We start from the raw sequence: 16900 nt of genomic DNA on the forward strand, positions 1-16900 counted from the left end.
TCTGGTCGGTTCCATGACCAACTAGTCTAGGGCATAGTCATTTAGAATATCTAGAAATTTTGCTTCTTTGTCATGACTGGAACAGATTATTACCACATTTCCTAGTTTGGATGCTTCCTCAATTTCATATCTCATCTCAAGGTCTCCCTGAGCATTTTGATCAGGGGGACGATAGATCGTTCCCAGTATTAAATCCTTCTTGGGCCATGGTATCACCACCCACAACGATTCTGTGGAGGAGTCTGCCTCTTTTGGGGTTTCGAGCTTGCTGGATTCAATGCCTTCTTTCATGTATAGAGTGACACCGCCACCAATACGTCCTTCCCTGTCCTTCCGATATAGTTTATATCCAGGGACAACCATATCCCACTGGTTTTCTCCATTCCATCAGGTCTCCGTTATGCTCACTATATCAATGCTCTTCTCTAAGACCAAGCACTGCAGTTCTCCCATCTTGGTTTGGAGGCTCCTAGCATTAGCGTACAGGCACTTGTAAGCAGTGTCTCTCTTCAAGTGTCTTTGGTACTTTTGGTTTGGCCTGTGGTAATTTTGCCCTTCTGAGTTGATATCCTGTGACCCTGCTCTCACAATGCCTACTTCTAGGCCTACCCCTTTTAAAATTTCATCATTTCTTTGGTCTTTATCCCAGGGGGGAGGTTTATTCTGAACCGGACATTCCTCAGTTCCTGTCGGGTTTCCCCCCTCAGTCAGTTTAAAAGCTGCTCTGCCACCTTTTTAATTTTAAGTGCCAGCAGTCTGGTTCCATTCTGGTTGAAGTGGAGCCCATCCCTTTTGTACAGGCCCGGCTTGTCCCAAAATGTTCCCCAGTGCCTAACAAATTCAAACCCTTCCTCCCAACACCATCATCTCATCCACACATTGAGACTGCAAAGCTGTGCCTGTCTGGCTAGTCCTGCACATGGAACCGGTAGCATTTCAGAGAAAGCCACCTTGGAGGTACTGGGTTTCAGCATCCTACCTAGCAACCTAAATTTTGCTTCCAGGACCTCACGGCTGCATTTCCCCATGTCGTTGGTGCCAATGTGCACCACGACCACTGACTCCTCCCCAGCACTGTCTACCAAACTATCTAAACGACGGGCGATATCCGCAACCTTCGCACCAGGCAGGCAAAACACCTTGCGGTCTGCACGCCCTTCACACACCCCACTGTCTATATTCCTAATGATCAAATCACCCACTACAAGGATCCCTCCACCCCCCAGAGATATATCTTTGGCATGAGTGGATAGCTGCTCATCCCCCAAGGAATGGGTCCCTTCTAAGGGATCATTTCCCTCTTCCTCAGCTGGATGCTCTCCTTCCCTTATACCATCGTTCTCCATGATAGCAGGAGAGCTATCATCGTTGGAGTGGGACACAGCTATAACGTCCCTGAAGGTGTCCTCCACACACCTCTCTGCCTCTCTCAGCTTTTCCAGGTCAGCCACCTTGGCCTCAAGGAAATGAAGTTGTTCCCGGAGAGCCAGGAGCTCATTGCACCGAGAGCACACCCACGACTTCTGTCCAACAGGCAGATAGTCGTACATGCTGCAGGCTGTGCAAAACACTGGAAAGCCCCCACACCCCTGCTGGCTTGTTACCTGCATAGTTTTGTTTAAGGTTTATTACGTTAATGGGTTGGAAACTGCGGTTTAGTTGAGGTCAGGGAACAGACGGGCAGAGTGGGGGGCCCTGACCTCCTCGCTCTGCTGCTTAACTCGCCTTGATGCTTTGTCAGCTGGGGCATTGACACTTTGTCAGCTGGGAGCTCCCTCGCTAGGATGCTCTGAATTTATATGTGTGGCTGGTCCCTCCTAGCTACTGCTGCCAGCCAATGATGTGTTAATTGAGGCTGATGGCTCAACTATCAGCTGGGGCTTAACTCCTTAGTGGGCAGCCTTTTATATATGTGTAATGGCAACTCATTAGATGGTGTAACTCATGAGGATTTATTGTAAAACAAACCTTCTTATCTTCCTTGATATGTTGCCAGATGCAGTGTTTCATTAAGGCAAAAAGAAAAGGTATTTCTCTTTATCCATTAATGAGATTCATGTAAAAAGACGTGTTTCTTATATAAAATGAGTAACTCCCTTTTAAGTTGCTTGTTGTCTTTTTCAAAGTCTTCAGTACATTTACCTCATTGATCTCCTCAATGATTCCATGAGGTAGCTTAGGCTGACATACAATGATTTGTCCAAGGCCATCCAATGAGCTTAATGGCTGAGCAGGGATTTGGATCTGACAATACAATCCTACCTGTCTGTTCAGATGTAAGTTTGTTTTAGTTCAGTGGTTTTTACTGCAAGGTAAGTGTGTATAGGATTGCAGCCTGAATGTCCCACATGCAAACTCAGCATTATTTAGTGCTCTACTAGGTGGAGCAATGGCAGAGATGGAAAAGGTGCAGAAAAAAGGGAATAAAAAAACATCAGTGGGATGGAGAATCTTCCTTTTGAGGGAAGCTGAAAGCATTTAGGGCTTTTTTTCTTTTTCTTTTTTTGGTCTAGAAAAAAAGATGGTGGGGGAACATCATTGAGGGTTATGAAATTATGTGTGATGTGAAGAAAATGGATTGAAAAGAATGTTGTATCCCTTTTAAATTACACCAGTACTTGCGGTCACCCAGAGTAGATTCAGGACAGATAAAAGAAAGTACTTCTTCACACATGTAATAAATTTATGGAATTTGCTGCTACAAAATATGGTGATGGCTACTGGCTTAGATGGCTTTAAAGGGGGTTGGATAAATTCTTTTTTATTTTTACTTAGAAATATTTATAAACCTCTTAAAGAGGTCTGTAAGTGGTACACATATAGTGTGATTATATGCTTTTATAATTGCATGATGTTTATCATAAAATTATATATCATGGTATGGTTTTAGAAATGCTCTCATAAATAAATATAAACTCTGTCTGCTCCCAACTCCTCAGCATCTGCCACCTGAGGTGGCTGTCTCATTGTGTCTAATGGTAGGGTGGCCCTGATTTGGCTTCCCAACTTATGCCCTTGCAACAGAAAAAAACACTTGTACTGTATTTTCTCCAGAGAGATATGATTTTCATATAGAAAGAAAAGTAACATTTAAACAGCAGCTCTTTTCTTATTGGAACTATTTTATTAATAACTGGCATTTTTTTTTCAAAAACCCATGATAATGTGGTATGCATAGATCTAATGTATAGATCCTGTTGAGCATATTTTAATGACCTCAATCTCCCAAAGCAAGGTTTGCCACTACACAAAGAAGACTCACAAGACAAAAGCTTGATATTTATTAAATATAACAGTTTTGGAGAACCTGGAAACCAAATGAATCCAATTAACCAAATTAACCAAACTAAACCTGTACTGGCAGGTGAGACTAGGCACTAAAACTGAGTAAAACCTAATTTTCCCTGGGCATGTACATCAGCCAAAGGCTGTGGTCCCCAGCCAGGGATGGGAAGGAAACCCCTCCTTCCTTGCCAGAAAAGTCTTGAATGTTGCCCCAACCTGTGCAACTGAGCCCTGCTGTACTGGCACTCACTCAGTTGTGCAACCAGCTTATCTGCAGCACTGGGAGTTCCCTAGAGGGTGCCCTTCTCCACAGTATGCCTCAGTATACACTTATTTTTCTACCCTTTTCCTTTCCTGCCCATACTTCATGCCATCCAGGCGAGCCAGCCACACCACTCCAAAGCCAATCAAATTAGCCCCAATAGTATGGAGTAGGCAAAATGGGACAAAAAGGCTGCCGCCTCCCCCCAAAAAATCCTACTCAGCCCCAGGCAACTAGCAAAGCCCATACTGCATATGGGGGGGTGCAGCAAAAACGCAAGAGGAAGAATTCAGGGGCGGACCTGGCTTTTAAGCCCCCAAGCTCTGTCCCTGTCATTGGCCAAAAAGCCCCCCCATGATATCTCCTCTCCCTGTCTCCAGGAGGTGCTCTCTCTAACCTACCTTGAAGATAGGGTGGGGTGGAGGCAAACACAATCCTGCTTTGGGGGCAACGTCATTCTAAATATTTCACTGTGTATCTGCTGCTGGCATGTGGCCACCCACACATGCACATGAAGTTAAATGAAATGACATTTATTTTAGTATTTTGAAAGAAAGGGGCTAATGAAACAGGACAAGGCACCTCAGTAGTCTATATCTACACTACTGGATCTGTCTCCAAAATACCGTGGTCTGGAATTGTTGCACTGATGTAGTTTATGGCTCATCAACACAAGCATTTACTGGTTGTTGCAGCAAGTCTTAGAACATTAAATCTGTTTTAATTTATACTCTGTACGTGGCATAATGGAGCCTCAGTAAATAACATACCATATCTGTTCCTTTTGTTTTCCTGCAGATGGGGTTTTTGAAGATGAATGATGACTTCATATTTATTGAACCACTAAATCATACTTTGGCTGTGACAGGTCATGCACATCGAGTATACAGACGTAAAAGGTCCACACATGAGAGACCCACTGAAAGGCCTATTTCTCATAGTCAGTACTGTGGTGTTCTTACTGGTAATGTAATCCCCATTATAATATTTAACACAATAGGGACTTTTTGTAAGAACAAAGATCTTTTTCTTATCTCTGATCACTGTTGTGGTTACTTGAGCGCTATTACTTTAAATAGCAAATACCTGTATTTTGTAGATACTAAGTTGTAGTAAGCTTCATTGATGTCAGTGGGCTGTAGTTAGGATTGTTATATTAAGAACACTTACTTGGAAATGAGTTTCACTGAAATTAGTGAGATTTGCTTCCAAGTACATGAAGCCTCAGTCTCTGTTTAAAGTCAGTAGACAGGAACTCCTTTACTTGGAAATAAGTGTAACTGAAGATAGTTTCCAAGTAAATGTGTTTAGAATTGATATGCCAAGATTCTAACAGGAGAAGTTATAAATGAACCTGCCAACTCCCTTTTTGGATTCTCTCTTCTGCTTTGAAAGCTGATTCCCTTTTTGTCTTTGTTCTGGTTTGTCTCTTCTTAATTGTAGTTCTTAAATGTTGTGTTTGCTAGTTAAGATAAATTGCTCAAGAGCTGAGCTTGCTATGTCAAAATGTGGTACTTTCAAAGACAACTCCAGTGCTTTCAGTCTTTGCAGTTTGTTTCTAGGTTAATTAACCTTACTTTGTTAATTAGCTTAGATTCATCACATGTAGCCTTTGTAAGCAAAACTGAATAAATATAGCTAGATTAGAATTTTAAACAGAATATCATAATGGTTCAATCTGTTTTTAGCTTCAAAACATCATTTGAATCAATTTAAATGGTCTTGCTTTTTTGCATATGTTAGAAATATGATCTGAATGAATGATGATATCAAAGTATGTGCTTTATCTTCCATGCCATTTTTATTATTTTATGGATAAAATAGTGGGGGATAAGAGAAGGGTCTAAATTTATTTCTTCCTCTCCTGTATGTGGCAGGTATGGCCATAAACCACTTACATTTGCATGTCTGTGAAACCTTACCTTAGGCAGTTTAAAAACATTTACCCTTTCATTCTTTTACTAAAAGCCAATAGCAGTTTCTCTTTTTCCATGTGTTTAGCTCATAATAATGTGGAATGCTGCAATAAGGTATCTTTAGGAGCTATTATTGTTTTTGGTTATTTTTTTTTTAAAGCCTCCCACATGGAGACCCTTTCTTGGTTCTTTCTCATCTGTGTGGTCTGTGTTACTTACTTCGTATGCACTGGTTGCACTTAAAGAGGCTCTTCAGTTTTCAAGGATTCCTACTGAGAGACCAAAGGGAAGTAGAGCAATTTTAAACAGAAAATGTTGCTGGAACCAGTAATCTCTTGAAATGGAAGAAGGCTATTAAATGTGACAGTTGTATACATAATAGCCTTTTTGTTACAAATTAATTAAAAAAAACACCCAGTGCAAAGTACTCCAGAAACAACAGCATTAACAGACTTGCAGAATGGATGGAGTAAAAGTGTTTTCACTAAGATTTTCACATGAGGATATTTTCATTACTTTATGAGCCTTTCTTTCTTAGCAAACTTAACTGTTGAACTGTAATTCTTTCACATCTGCAAGGACAAGTGAAGGGGAAAAATGGAAGGACTGCACTGTTTTATTACCATTCTTACTCCCTCTTCTGACCAGTTTTAATTTATCATATAAAAATATTGCTTGCCAGTTTTTTTATTTATTTATTGCAATTTCATGACTAAAATAAAAATAAACATGAGATTGAAATTCTTATTCTTGTTGTCCCTCATTTGGAATTACAGTTATAATTTAGTGTGTACTTGTAACATGAGAAGCAGCCATCCATGTTTTTCATTTTAACTTCATAAATGCTATGGAAATACATTTTAGGGAGCTGTGATTGCTTCAGGGACTTGAGGTTACACTCCTATGGTGAATTGGTGATTAAAATATATGTGTAGCTTTCTGATTTGTAGCTTGTAGAAGCACACACATTCTAAATCTATGATATGTATCTGGTTCTATAGTAAAAATGCAAAGTGAACTATGTGTACACTATTAGTCTTGGTTAATGGGGATCTACTATAGTGCAGAGTTACCAGTGCTACAAACCAGGGAAATTGAAACAGGATGGACACATCATATGCTTAACGTCTTGTATTAAGCAATGAATTGCTTGCTACATGTTATTGAGGCTAGTAAGTTGTCTGTTGGACACAGCTAAACACAGCTTTTCTTTGAAGGAAATGTTGAGTAGAAAGAGAGGAGATGCCAATTATCCTGAACGATTACAGCAGGAAGTATAACATTAGATTCATTAGTATAGTGTAATCTTTGGTTTGGAAATATTTCAATCACATGTTGATAATCAGTAGAGGTTTGAACGAAAGCCTTAAAAAGTATTTTGGTGAAAGGTTTTGGCTGAAAATGTCTAGAATATACGCTGTCTTTATGTCAATGGTAGAGGATATACTATGTATGCATACGGTCCCCAGTTCAGTCCCAGCATCTCCAGGTAGAGCTGCAGTATAATGTGATGGTCCAATGGTTTAACTTGGTATAAGGCATCTTTATATGTTAATTTGTATGCCACTTGTTTCTTTTGCAGAGAAAAGAAGAAGATCCAAGGGTCAAAAAGGAACAGAAAGTGGACGAGGAAAAAGATATTCCTATAAATTACCTCAAGAATATAATGTGGAAACTGTAGTTGTTGCAGATCCAGCTATGATTTCATACCATGGAGCAGATGCAGCTAGAAGATTTATTCTAACAATTCTAAATATGGTAAGGAACATTGATATTTTCTAGAAAAAATGCATTGGTTGATATCCAGCTAAGTCATACCCATTAAAAACAATGAACCTGTGAATCACATTCATTGACTTCAGTGGGCCTGCTATGAGTATAACTTACTTTACATATCACCCATTAAAATTAGTTTCATTTATTTCTTCATTGAAATATTCATTATCCATATTTTCATAAACTATATCAAGGCAGTATGCAACCATATGTAAAAGTATCCATAATTACAAACATAATTAAAAATATCAATATAACATAAGTCAGCCTTTCCCAACTAGTGGGCCACCAGATGTTGTTGGACCACAATTCCCATCTTTCCTGACCATTGGCAATGCTGGCTGAGGCTGATGGGAGTTGTGGTCCAACAACATCTGGTGGCCCACTAGTTGGGAAAGCTGACATAAGTAGATACTGGTTGTAAGCACATAATATAGCTTAATTGTATCAACCATTAGGATTGGAAGGTAGGGTCTTAATGTGTAATACAGTCCTGATTAGTACTCTTGTGATAGCACTGGGATCTGACCAAAGTTTCATCTCCAGTGCAGAACCATCCTTTTTGACCTGTAGGAGGCCCTATTAGTCTGGCATAGATGGTTTATAAGATACACAGCTTCTTTTTTTCACCACTTAACTTCATTACATTAGTCCACTATTCCCACCTTGCTGGTAGGCCCTCATGGCTCTGTCAGCAGGGGATTGACTCTTGCAGCCATGTCGGAGAAAATCCAGGCACAGCTTCAAAGCCCCTGCTGGGGCAGAGCAGGGTGAGGCTATTTAAGCCCTGCTTGCCCCCCTCCTTGGGCTCTTTCTGGCCTTGCACAGTGCCCCCCCACTTCAGGCATTACACGTTTTTACTGGTTGCCATGTAGAGTTGGGTAGGAATTTTTAGCTCATTAATGTTTGTTTGCTGACAAGTTTTTTACCTACCCTCTGCTGTTTTTCTAATTTGGCTGATTGGCTTGTTATTCAGCTACTTTGTTTAATTTGGATTTGGCTGATTGGTTGTCCTTGCCAAGTAGTTTAATACTGTAAATAGGTTAATTTGGTCACATTGTGCAGATATGTGCAGGGATTTCACAAGATAGGGCTTTGTGAGCACTCTTAGGCACCCTTTAAGGTGAAAGGTAGAGTCTGAGACTTGCCTTCTGGATTGGTGAGGCCTGTTGGCAAGAGTTGTGAGGCCCAGGAAGGGGGTGATGCAAAAAGGTCTCCCTAACCACACTGTGGGGTTGGGGCTGGGGGAAGGGGAATGGGCTTAGAACACCCACTTTCCCATGGCAGAGTGTCATCTCCCAATAGGTTAAGAGTGATGTCCTGCACTTTCGCTCTGCAGATCATTTTGCATAATCAGTCACTTAACTGGCTTTATTTAAATAAATGTGGCCTTTGTTTTACCCACATTTCACCTTGTCACACCTCTTCATTTCCCGACTGTGGCTACAATGATATTCCTTGAATGTTCAAACAAATAGATTTTAGAGTCAACAGCATGTTCCATTCTCACTGATATACAGTTCTCTGTGTTCTGTGATGTGAACATGAGCTTCTAATTTCATCAAAGAAAGTGGATCTGAGTGTGCAAATGAAGATGGGCTCTCTCCCTGGAAAAACAGATGATGAAACTTCCAAACATATAGAGACTGTGTACGTGTGTGTTGGAATTCCTGTGTCCAGACCAGATTGCTGTATTGGGGACACCATATAAAAATTTCAGAACATCTCATCAGACCACAAAATTATAAGAAGCTGTTCTCATAATTTTGTGATTATATTTTACTATTTTTCAGTAATATATTTAACTCCTTTGTTCCTTCCTTCTTGTTTTTAGGTGTTTAATCTTTTTCAACACAAGAGCCTTGGAATTCAAGTGAACCTTCGAGTGACGAAGCTTGTTTTGCTTCATGAGACTCCAGTAAGAAAGTACTGCATTTACCTTTTCCATGTTCTTTTAAGAATGTCATCAGTATAGAAATAGGACATGATATATATGTAGGGAGCCGATAAGGGAGGGCAGATTTTGCTGAAGCTTTCTCAAGCAGTAAAAAGCAATGCTCTACTTTCAGTGGAGGGGCTCAAAATGTGGGAATGTTCACAGCATGGTTGCATTTCCTCCATGCCACAACACTTACCTCTGCCCAGTACCTGGCATGGCCGCAGCAATGCTTCAGAGTGAGACTCTTCACAGCACTGATTGACTGTAATTCACAGCCATTTCTTTCAAACTGGGCAACCATTATTCTGAAGTAGCTTTGTTTGTTCTCTGTGATTCCTTCATGTTTCCAAATCCAATTGACTGTAGGAGGAGTCATTTGTTCCTTGGAAGGAGACAATGAGTTTAAAATAAAGAAATTGTATGAAATCCACCAGCCAATGAGGGGTGTGAAGAGGCTGCAAGGCATTGCAGTCAGCATTACTGCTGATTGGCTCACAGGGAATGGCTCCAGAGTAGACTAAGGTGCTGCTGCCAAGGACGGAAAGGGCTATCTCCAGCAGTTCTGTGAAGTGACACACAAAAGGTCCCCCTCCTTTATGGTGGGAAGCTATGTCTTGTTTCCAGTTATATTGTGTTTGGACACCACAATTTCTTTATGGAGTTGTGTGTGCCCTCCACTGTGAGCACAAAGCTTTCATCTGAGTAAGTTTCCTCAACTATTTGAATGTCATGAGCAGCTTGATATGCATAATGGGGATTACAATCTGGATTCAGACCTGGTTTTGGAACAGAATCAGCCTTACCGTGAGGCGAGAGCAATGGTGGCGGCGAAAGAGCATTATGGAGGGCTGCCGGAGATTGGACTGCCTTCCTGCCTTTGACATAGAGGGCCGCGGAGAGCATCGCCTGGAGAGAGTGGCCGGAGATTGGACGCAGCTTGCCTTCCTTGCCTTTGGCGTGGAGGGAGAACATCGGCCTGGCGGTGGTGAGAGCACCGAGGAGGGTGGCCAAGCTTTGGGCGCAGCCCGGCGGCGGCGGCGGGAGAACGCCACAGTGAGCGGCCGGGCGCGGAGGGGCCACGGAGAGCCTTGGCCCGGCAGTGGTGAGAGCACCGCGGAGGGTGGCCAGGCTCTGGGTGTGGCCTTGCGGCGGCAGCAGGAGCACACAGCGGAAGGTGGCAGTAGGAGAACGCGAGAGACGGCGGCCGGGCGTGGAGGGGCCGTGAAGAGTGTTGGCCTGGCGAAAGAGCGCTGCGAAGAGCAGCCGGAGTGTGGGCGTAGCCCGGGACGGCGAGAGACCTGCCTCTCCTGCCTTGCCTTGATACGGAGGGCCGTGGAGAACATCAGCCCGACGGTGGTGAGAGCACCGAGGAGGGCGGCCAAGCTTTTGGGCGCAGCCCGGCGGCAGCGGGAGAGTAGCGAATGTTCCATTCCTGGGCAAGATCTTGGAACGAGTGGTTGCTGGCCAGCTCCAGGCGCTATTGGATGAAACCGATTACCTAGATCCATTTCAATCGGGTTTTAGGCCCGGTTTCGGCACCGAGACAGCCTTGGTCGCCCTGTACGATGACCTATGTCGGGAGAGAGATGGAGGGAGTGTAACTCTGTTGATTCTCCTTGATCTCTCAGCGGCTTTTGATACCATCGACCATGGTATCCTTCTGGAGAGGCTCGCGGAGTTGGGAGTTGGAGGTACTGCTTGGCAGTGGTTCCGCTCCTACTTGGCGGGTCGTCTCCAGAAGGTAGTGCTTGGGGAACATTGCTCAACACCGTGGGTTCTTCAATATGGAGTCCCGCAGGGGTCAGTTCTGTCTCCCATGCTTTTCAACATCTACATGAAGCCGTTGTGTGCAGTCATCAGGAGTTTTGGAGTGCGTTGCCATCAGTACGCTGATGACACGCAACTCTACTTCTCCTTTTCATTTTCTTCAGGTGAAGCTGTCAATGTGCTGAACCGTTGCCTGGCCGCGATAATGGACTGGATGAGAGCTAACAAACTGAGGCTCAATCCAGACAAGACTGAGATGCTGTTGGTGGGTGATTTCTCTGATCAGATGGTGGATATACACCCTGTCCTGGACGGGGTTACACTCCCCCTAAAGGAGCGGGTTCGTAGTCTGGGGGTCTTTTTAGATCCTTCCCTGTCATTTGAGGCTCAAGTAGCCTCGGTGGCACAGAATGCGTTCTACCAACTTCGGTTGGTGGCCCAGCTACGTCCCTATCTGAGCAGGGAGGACCTTACATCAGTTGTACATGCTCTGGTAACCTCGCGATTGGATTACTGCAATGCGCTCTACGTAGGGCTGCCTTTGAAGACAGTTCGGAGGCTACAGCTTGTGCAAAACGCGGCGGCCAGATTAATAATGAGGACCAAGCGGTCTGAACACATAACACCTGTTCTGGCTCGCTTGTATTGGCTACCAATACGCTTCCGGGCCAGATTCAAAGTGTTGTTCTTAACCTATAAAGCCTTATACGGCGCGGGACCACAATATCTGTTGGAACGCCTCTCCTGATATGAACCTGCCCATACACTGCATTCTACATCGAAGGCCCTCCTCTGAGTTCCGACTCATAGCGAGGCTCGGAGGGTGTCAACAAGAACTAGGGCCTTCTCGGTGGTGGCCCCCAAACTGTGGAATAGTCTCCCTGATGAGGTGCGCTTGGCGCCGACATTGCTATATTTTCGGCGCCAAGTTAAAACCTTCCCCTTTTCCAAGGCATTTTAATCTAATTTTAATTTAGTTCTTAAGTTTGCTGTAATTGATTCTGATTTATTATTTTTATTTATGTTTTTGTTGTATTATATTATGGAATTTTATTGTTATATATTTGTATTCTTGTTGTACACCGCCCAGAGAGCTATGCTAGTGGGGCGGTATAAAAAATTTAACAAATAAATAAAAAATAAATAAATAGTCGCCCTGATGGATGACCTTTATCATGAGAGAGACAGCAGGAGTGCGCCTCTTCTGCTGAATCTCAGTGGCATTTGATACCACTGACCATGGTATCCTCCTGGACCAATTCAGTGAGATGAGTATCGGAGGTACTGTGTTACAGTGGTTCTGGTCTTACCTTCAGGAGCATGTCCAGAGATTTAGCACTGGGTGAGTGTTCCTCGCCAACGACACTTGTGCTATGGGGTTCTGCAGGGTGCTGTTATCTTCCCACTGCTATTTCACATCTATATGAAGCCTTTGGGAGCAGCTATTAGGAGCTTTGGAGCTAGGTGTCAGCAGTATGTTGATAACACACCATTCTATTTCTCCATAACATCTAAATCAGGAGAGATTGTGAACACTTTGGATCGGTGTCTGAATGCAGTAGTGGACTGGATGAGGGCCAGTAAACTGTGCTTGAATTCTGACTAGACAGAGGTTCTTTGGGTAGCTGGTTCCCATGTATGGAAGATAGGTAAGTTACCTGTTCTGAATGGGGTTGCACTCCCTCTGAAGGAGCAGGTCCTTAGCTTAGGGGTACTCTTGGATTCATCTTTGTCACAAGAGGAACAAATATCCTCTGTGGCTAGGAATGCCTTTTAGCAGCTTTGTTTGGTTCATCAGCTATGGCTATTCCTGGACAGGGATAGCCTGACTACTATAGTCCATGTGTTGGTAACCTCGAGGCTAGATTACTGCTGCCCTTGGCCCAGCTTTGGAAGCTTCAGCTGGTGCAAAATGTGGCGGCCAGACTGCTGATGGGGGCACATGGTTGACAACACATGATACCACTCTTAAAACATCTGCACTGGCTGCCCATCCACTTGTGAGCCAGGTTCAAGGTCTTTGTATTAATTTACAAAGCACTGAACAACTTAGGTCCAGGGTATTTTAGGGACCTCCTGAACTCTCATATCCCAGCTCGATCACAGAGCTCAATCACTGCAGGAGTGGATTTGGTCATCCCCCAAGTTGGGGAAGCTCATTTAACATCAATACGAAATCGAGCCATCAGTGTCATACTGTGTCAACAGAGATTTAGCAGGTGCCTTCTGTTTTAATCTTTAAATGCCTGTGGAAAACCTTTCTGTTCTGCCAGGTTTATGCAAGCAGTTAAGAATAAGTTTTTTACAATAGTTGACCTTTGTTCTTACTGCATTTTCAGTGATTTTTTTTACTTTAATTCCCTTTACGTCTTGTAAACTGCTTTGATGTTTTTACATGAAAAATTGGTACACAAATACATTTATAAATAAATAAATAATAAATAAATGATAATAAGGTAATGAGGTCTGATTTTGCTGAAGCAAACACAATTACAACATGGATGTACAAAACATCCAAAACTAGGACAGTATTTTTAAGTTAATGATAACTGAACATGCACTTAAATCTCTGAAGCTGTTTGAAGTTGAGAAGAGCATTCTGTGTATGTGTCTTGTAAACCACAAATATGTAATTCAGGTCAAACAGTTTTATAAACAGCATGATTCTGTTTATACAAATCCCCTGAGAGAAACAAAAATATATAGACAATGAAAAGTTTAGATGAATAAGTAGAACTTTTAGTTACACATGTCTGTACTAAGCTGGGAGGGGGAACATTATGTTGGTTGCAATGAAATAAGTGTTTTAATATTGTTTGGGCATAGCAACCAATATTTGAACATATAGAGAGAGACAAAATTCTCTGTTAATATAAGAAGTATAATTCTTTGGAACTTTTTGTTATAAAAAGCTGTATAGATGCATGCATTACAGTAAATGAAACATTACAACTTTCAGGCAGACATGTATATTGGACATCATGGTGAAAAAATGTTGGAGAGCTTCTGCAAATGGCAACATGAAGAATTTGGTAAGAAAAATGACATCCATTTAGAGATGTCGACAAGCTGGGGTGAAGATGTGTCACCAGTAGATGCAGCCATATTAATCACTAGGTAAGTTGCAAGTTTTTTCTCTTTTGTTAATGGCAGTGAACCTCATGCAGAGTGCTACAGGCAGTCTGATGAGTCAATCTGTGATGCAAATCCCCAAAATGGAACAAACAGGCAACACAAAAGAAAACAAAATGGAAAGCATCAGATGCAAGAATGAAAAGGAGGAGACCTCAAAAAATGTGCAGAAGACCACTTGGTGCCCACCATGGTTTATGCTACAGGAGTACTCTTCAGTTCTTTCAAAAAGAAACAAAAATGTCTCCCACAATAACTCATTTTTTTTAAAAAAAGAACTGAGATATCTTATTTTTTCAGTATTTGAAGAGATATTTATGGTAGTTTAATGGAGAAGATTAACTGCAGAAAAACCTTGAAGATGTGAAGTCATGAAGGACAATCTGAAGAGATGAAACTGAAGCATTTCAGTATTTGTAGCATATGAGGTTGATGCATTGCAACCTTTCAGAAACTATAGCCATTCTATTGCAGCCAAGGGTTGAAATAATACAGAGACACAATCAACTGGGTTGAACAAAGGGCCACTTTATTGAACTATAAAACCAGAACTTTAATTGACCTGCACTAGGTGCAGAACTATCTATAAGCAAGACTTTGTTTATAGCTCTTGGGTGACCAGTCCCTGCTGGGACAAGTGTAAGCCCTTTTATCTTGCCCCTTACCCCAGCCACACCTTTAGCTGAGCAGGGGGTCTACCCACATCACCACTCCCGGGGCCGTACAACCATCGGGTGGATGAGATAAGAAGGCCCCAGAAGCAGTCCATATCCTGCCTTCGGGCTGTAAAGCCCTTCTTGGCAGGCCTCCGGAACCACCAATCACCTCCAAAGGTGCCTAAGGGGCCACCAAGCTGTCCTTACCTACTTCCCTTCCCGCACCTATCCGCCACAAAAGGGGGACAAATCTTTATTTAGTCCCCCTTTACCCCACTGCCGAGAAGAATATCTTGCAGACACCTCTGCAGGTTGTTCAAAAAGATGTTGATCCCTGTGTCTGTCAGGTGAACCCCATCTGCCCTATAAAGTTCAGCCCGTGTGTGTCTTATTTCGGGGTGATGTAAAACCAAACCCCCATGAGCAAGAAGAGCCAACCGAAGTTGTCGGTTGACCTTCTTCCAAGCCCTGTCCATCGCCTTGGGGTCCCACACACCACACCAATCCCTGTATGGGATGATGTCTGACCACAGCAGACAAACCAAAGGCCAACACTGCCTGATAAACTGCAAGTCCTCTCCTGATTGCAGACTAAGGGCCTTGCCCTTCAGTAAGCCCAGGTTATTACCTCCCAGGTGAATGACCAACACATGCAGAACCATCCACACCAAACCATGCTGGAATAACATGGGGAGGAGTCCATCCCAGCGCATCCCTCATCGGCCCAGCCATTGCAGCATGGCCCACCGACCAAGGCCCAGCTGTGCACCGGAATGTGACTTTGCAGCCCTACGGCCCACCCAGAAAACCATGCTATGGCTGCAGATTATGATGCGCCTCTGCTCCGTCTCCCACCAGCAACCTGCCAAAACAAACAAGTTCAAGTGGTTAGGGCTTATGCCCTCCCGGCTCCTCCAAGGGTTGAATATAGCCTTGATATGCTCTTGATCTCCATCTCCCGATGACCTGTACCCACTTAGCTGAGAATCCAATACTGGCCGTGGTAGATGCTGCTCCAATCCTAAATGAATGGGTCCCAAAACTGGCAGGGTCTATCCCCAACCCTTTTAACACTAGCTTGGTAAGTGCCCAGAACTGAAATTTAGTGAGAGGGGAACCCCCAGCTTGAATAAACAAATAACCCAGCTCCATCCCCCTCACAGCCAAAAAACAGTGCAATCCCCTTACTGGGCAAATGTCTAAGACAGGAGAGGCAGCCAGCTCAACCCTGCATCCCTTATGTCCTTGATCAGTCTTAGACCAGCACAAATTAACTGCAGCGAGAAGTCTGCCTTGGACCCAGCCACCACCTCGCTAACCCGAAAAGCCCCCCAAAATAAGGTGAGGGCAGCTGCATGAAGCAGCTGCACCTCGTAACAGGAAGAGCATATGCCCTCCCAACGCCCTAAAAGCCCTACTAACAAATTGAGTGATATTGGGCAAAGAGCAGCAGGGGCAGCAGGGCTCTTGCGAGCCCAGCCTGCCAATATCTGAGGGACCCGAAAGTCATCAGTATAATCACTAAGACCATCTGCTTTTGCTAAAAATGAAAGCCCTGCCAGCTTACCTCTCAGCATCCTAACAGCAAGGCCCTTCCACCGGCCTTCCACCAGAAATTCCAGTAGGTGCTCCACGGGGATAGGCCATATTCGGGTGTAGCCCCTGCTGTCCCTAAACTCCTGAAGCTCCCTACGTGCTCTCTGATAGCTGGCCAGTGTGCTGGGTGCAACGGACAGGTTTATGGCCCTCTCCGACTCTGTTCTCCAATCTCCCAAATCTAGCGTGGCACAGCCTGCGGCTGAGCCCTGGCCCACAGCGCCAGGTGTCGAAATCTCTCCATCTGGCTCCGCAACAGAGCATCAGCAACACCATTATCAATACCCGGCACATGCATCACCTGAAATAAGACATTATAACGTAGACACTGGAGAACAAAAGCTCGGACTAGACCCATAACTTTTGGATTCTTAGATGTGAGAGAGTTGATAACATGGACCGTGGCCATGTTATCACACAAAATGGACAACAGAGTTCTGTAGCCTCTCTGCCCAGAGAAAGGCCATGCCTACGATGGGAAAGAATTCAAGAAAAGTCAAATCCTTGGTTAGCCCATCCTTAATCCAAGCCTCTGGCCGATCCCCCTGGCACCATGAATTCCCCAAAACTA

The 16900-nt window shown here is 43.6% G+C and overlaps 1 protein-coding gene across 1 annotated transcript in view; it reads left to right on the forward strand.

The window, feature by feature from the left end:
- Nucleotides 1-16900, forward strand: part of ADAMTS19 (ADAM metallopeptidase with thrombospondin type 1 motif 19) — a 228121-nt gene that overhangs the window by 51464 nt on the left and 159757 nt on the right. Inside the window, exons 3-6 of the mRNA XM_061609144.1 lie at nucleotides 4346-4511; nucleotides 7046-7221; nucleotides 9074-9157; nucleotides 13905-14062. Coding sequence (XP_061465128.1) covers nucleotides 4346-4511; nucleotides 7046-7221; nucleotides 9074-9157; nucleotides 13905-14062 — 584 coding nt within the window. The remainder of the gene's footprint in view (nucleotides 1-4345; nucleotides 4512-7045; nucleotides 7222-9073; nucleotides 9158-13904; nucleotides 14063-16900) is intronic.

This window comes from Rhineura floridana, chromosome 1 (assembly GCF_030035675.1).
Source record: "Rhineura floridana isolate rRhiFlo1 chromosome 1, rRhiFlo1.hap2, whole genome shotgun sequence".
NCBI classification, from domain to species: domain Eukaryota; kingdom Metazoa; phylum Chordata; class Lepidosauria; order Squamata; family Rhineuridae; genus Rhineura; species Rhineura floridana.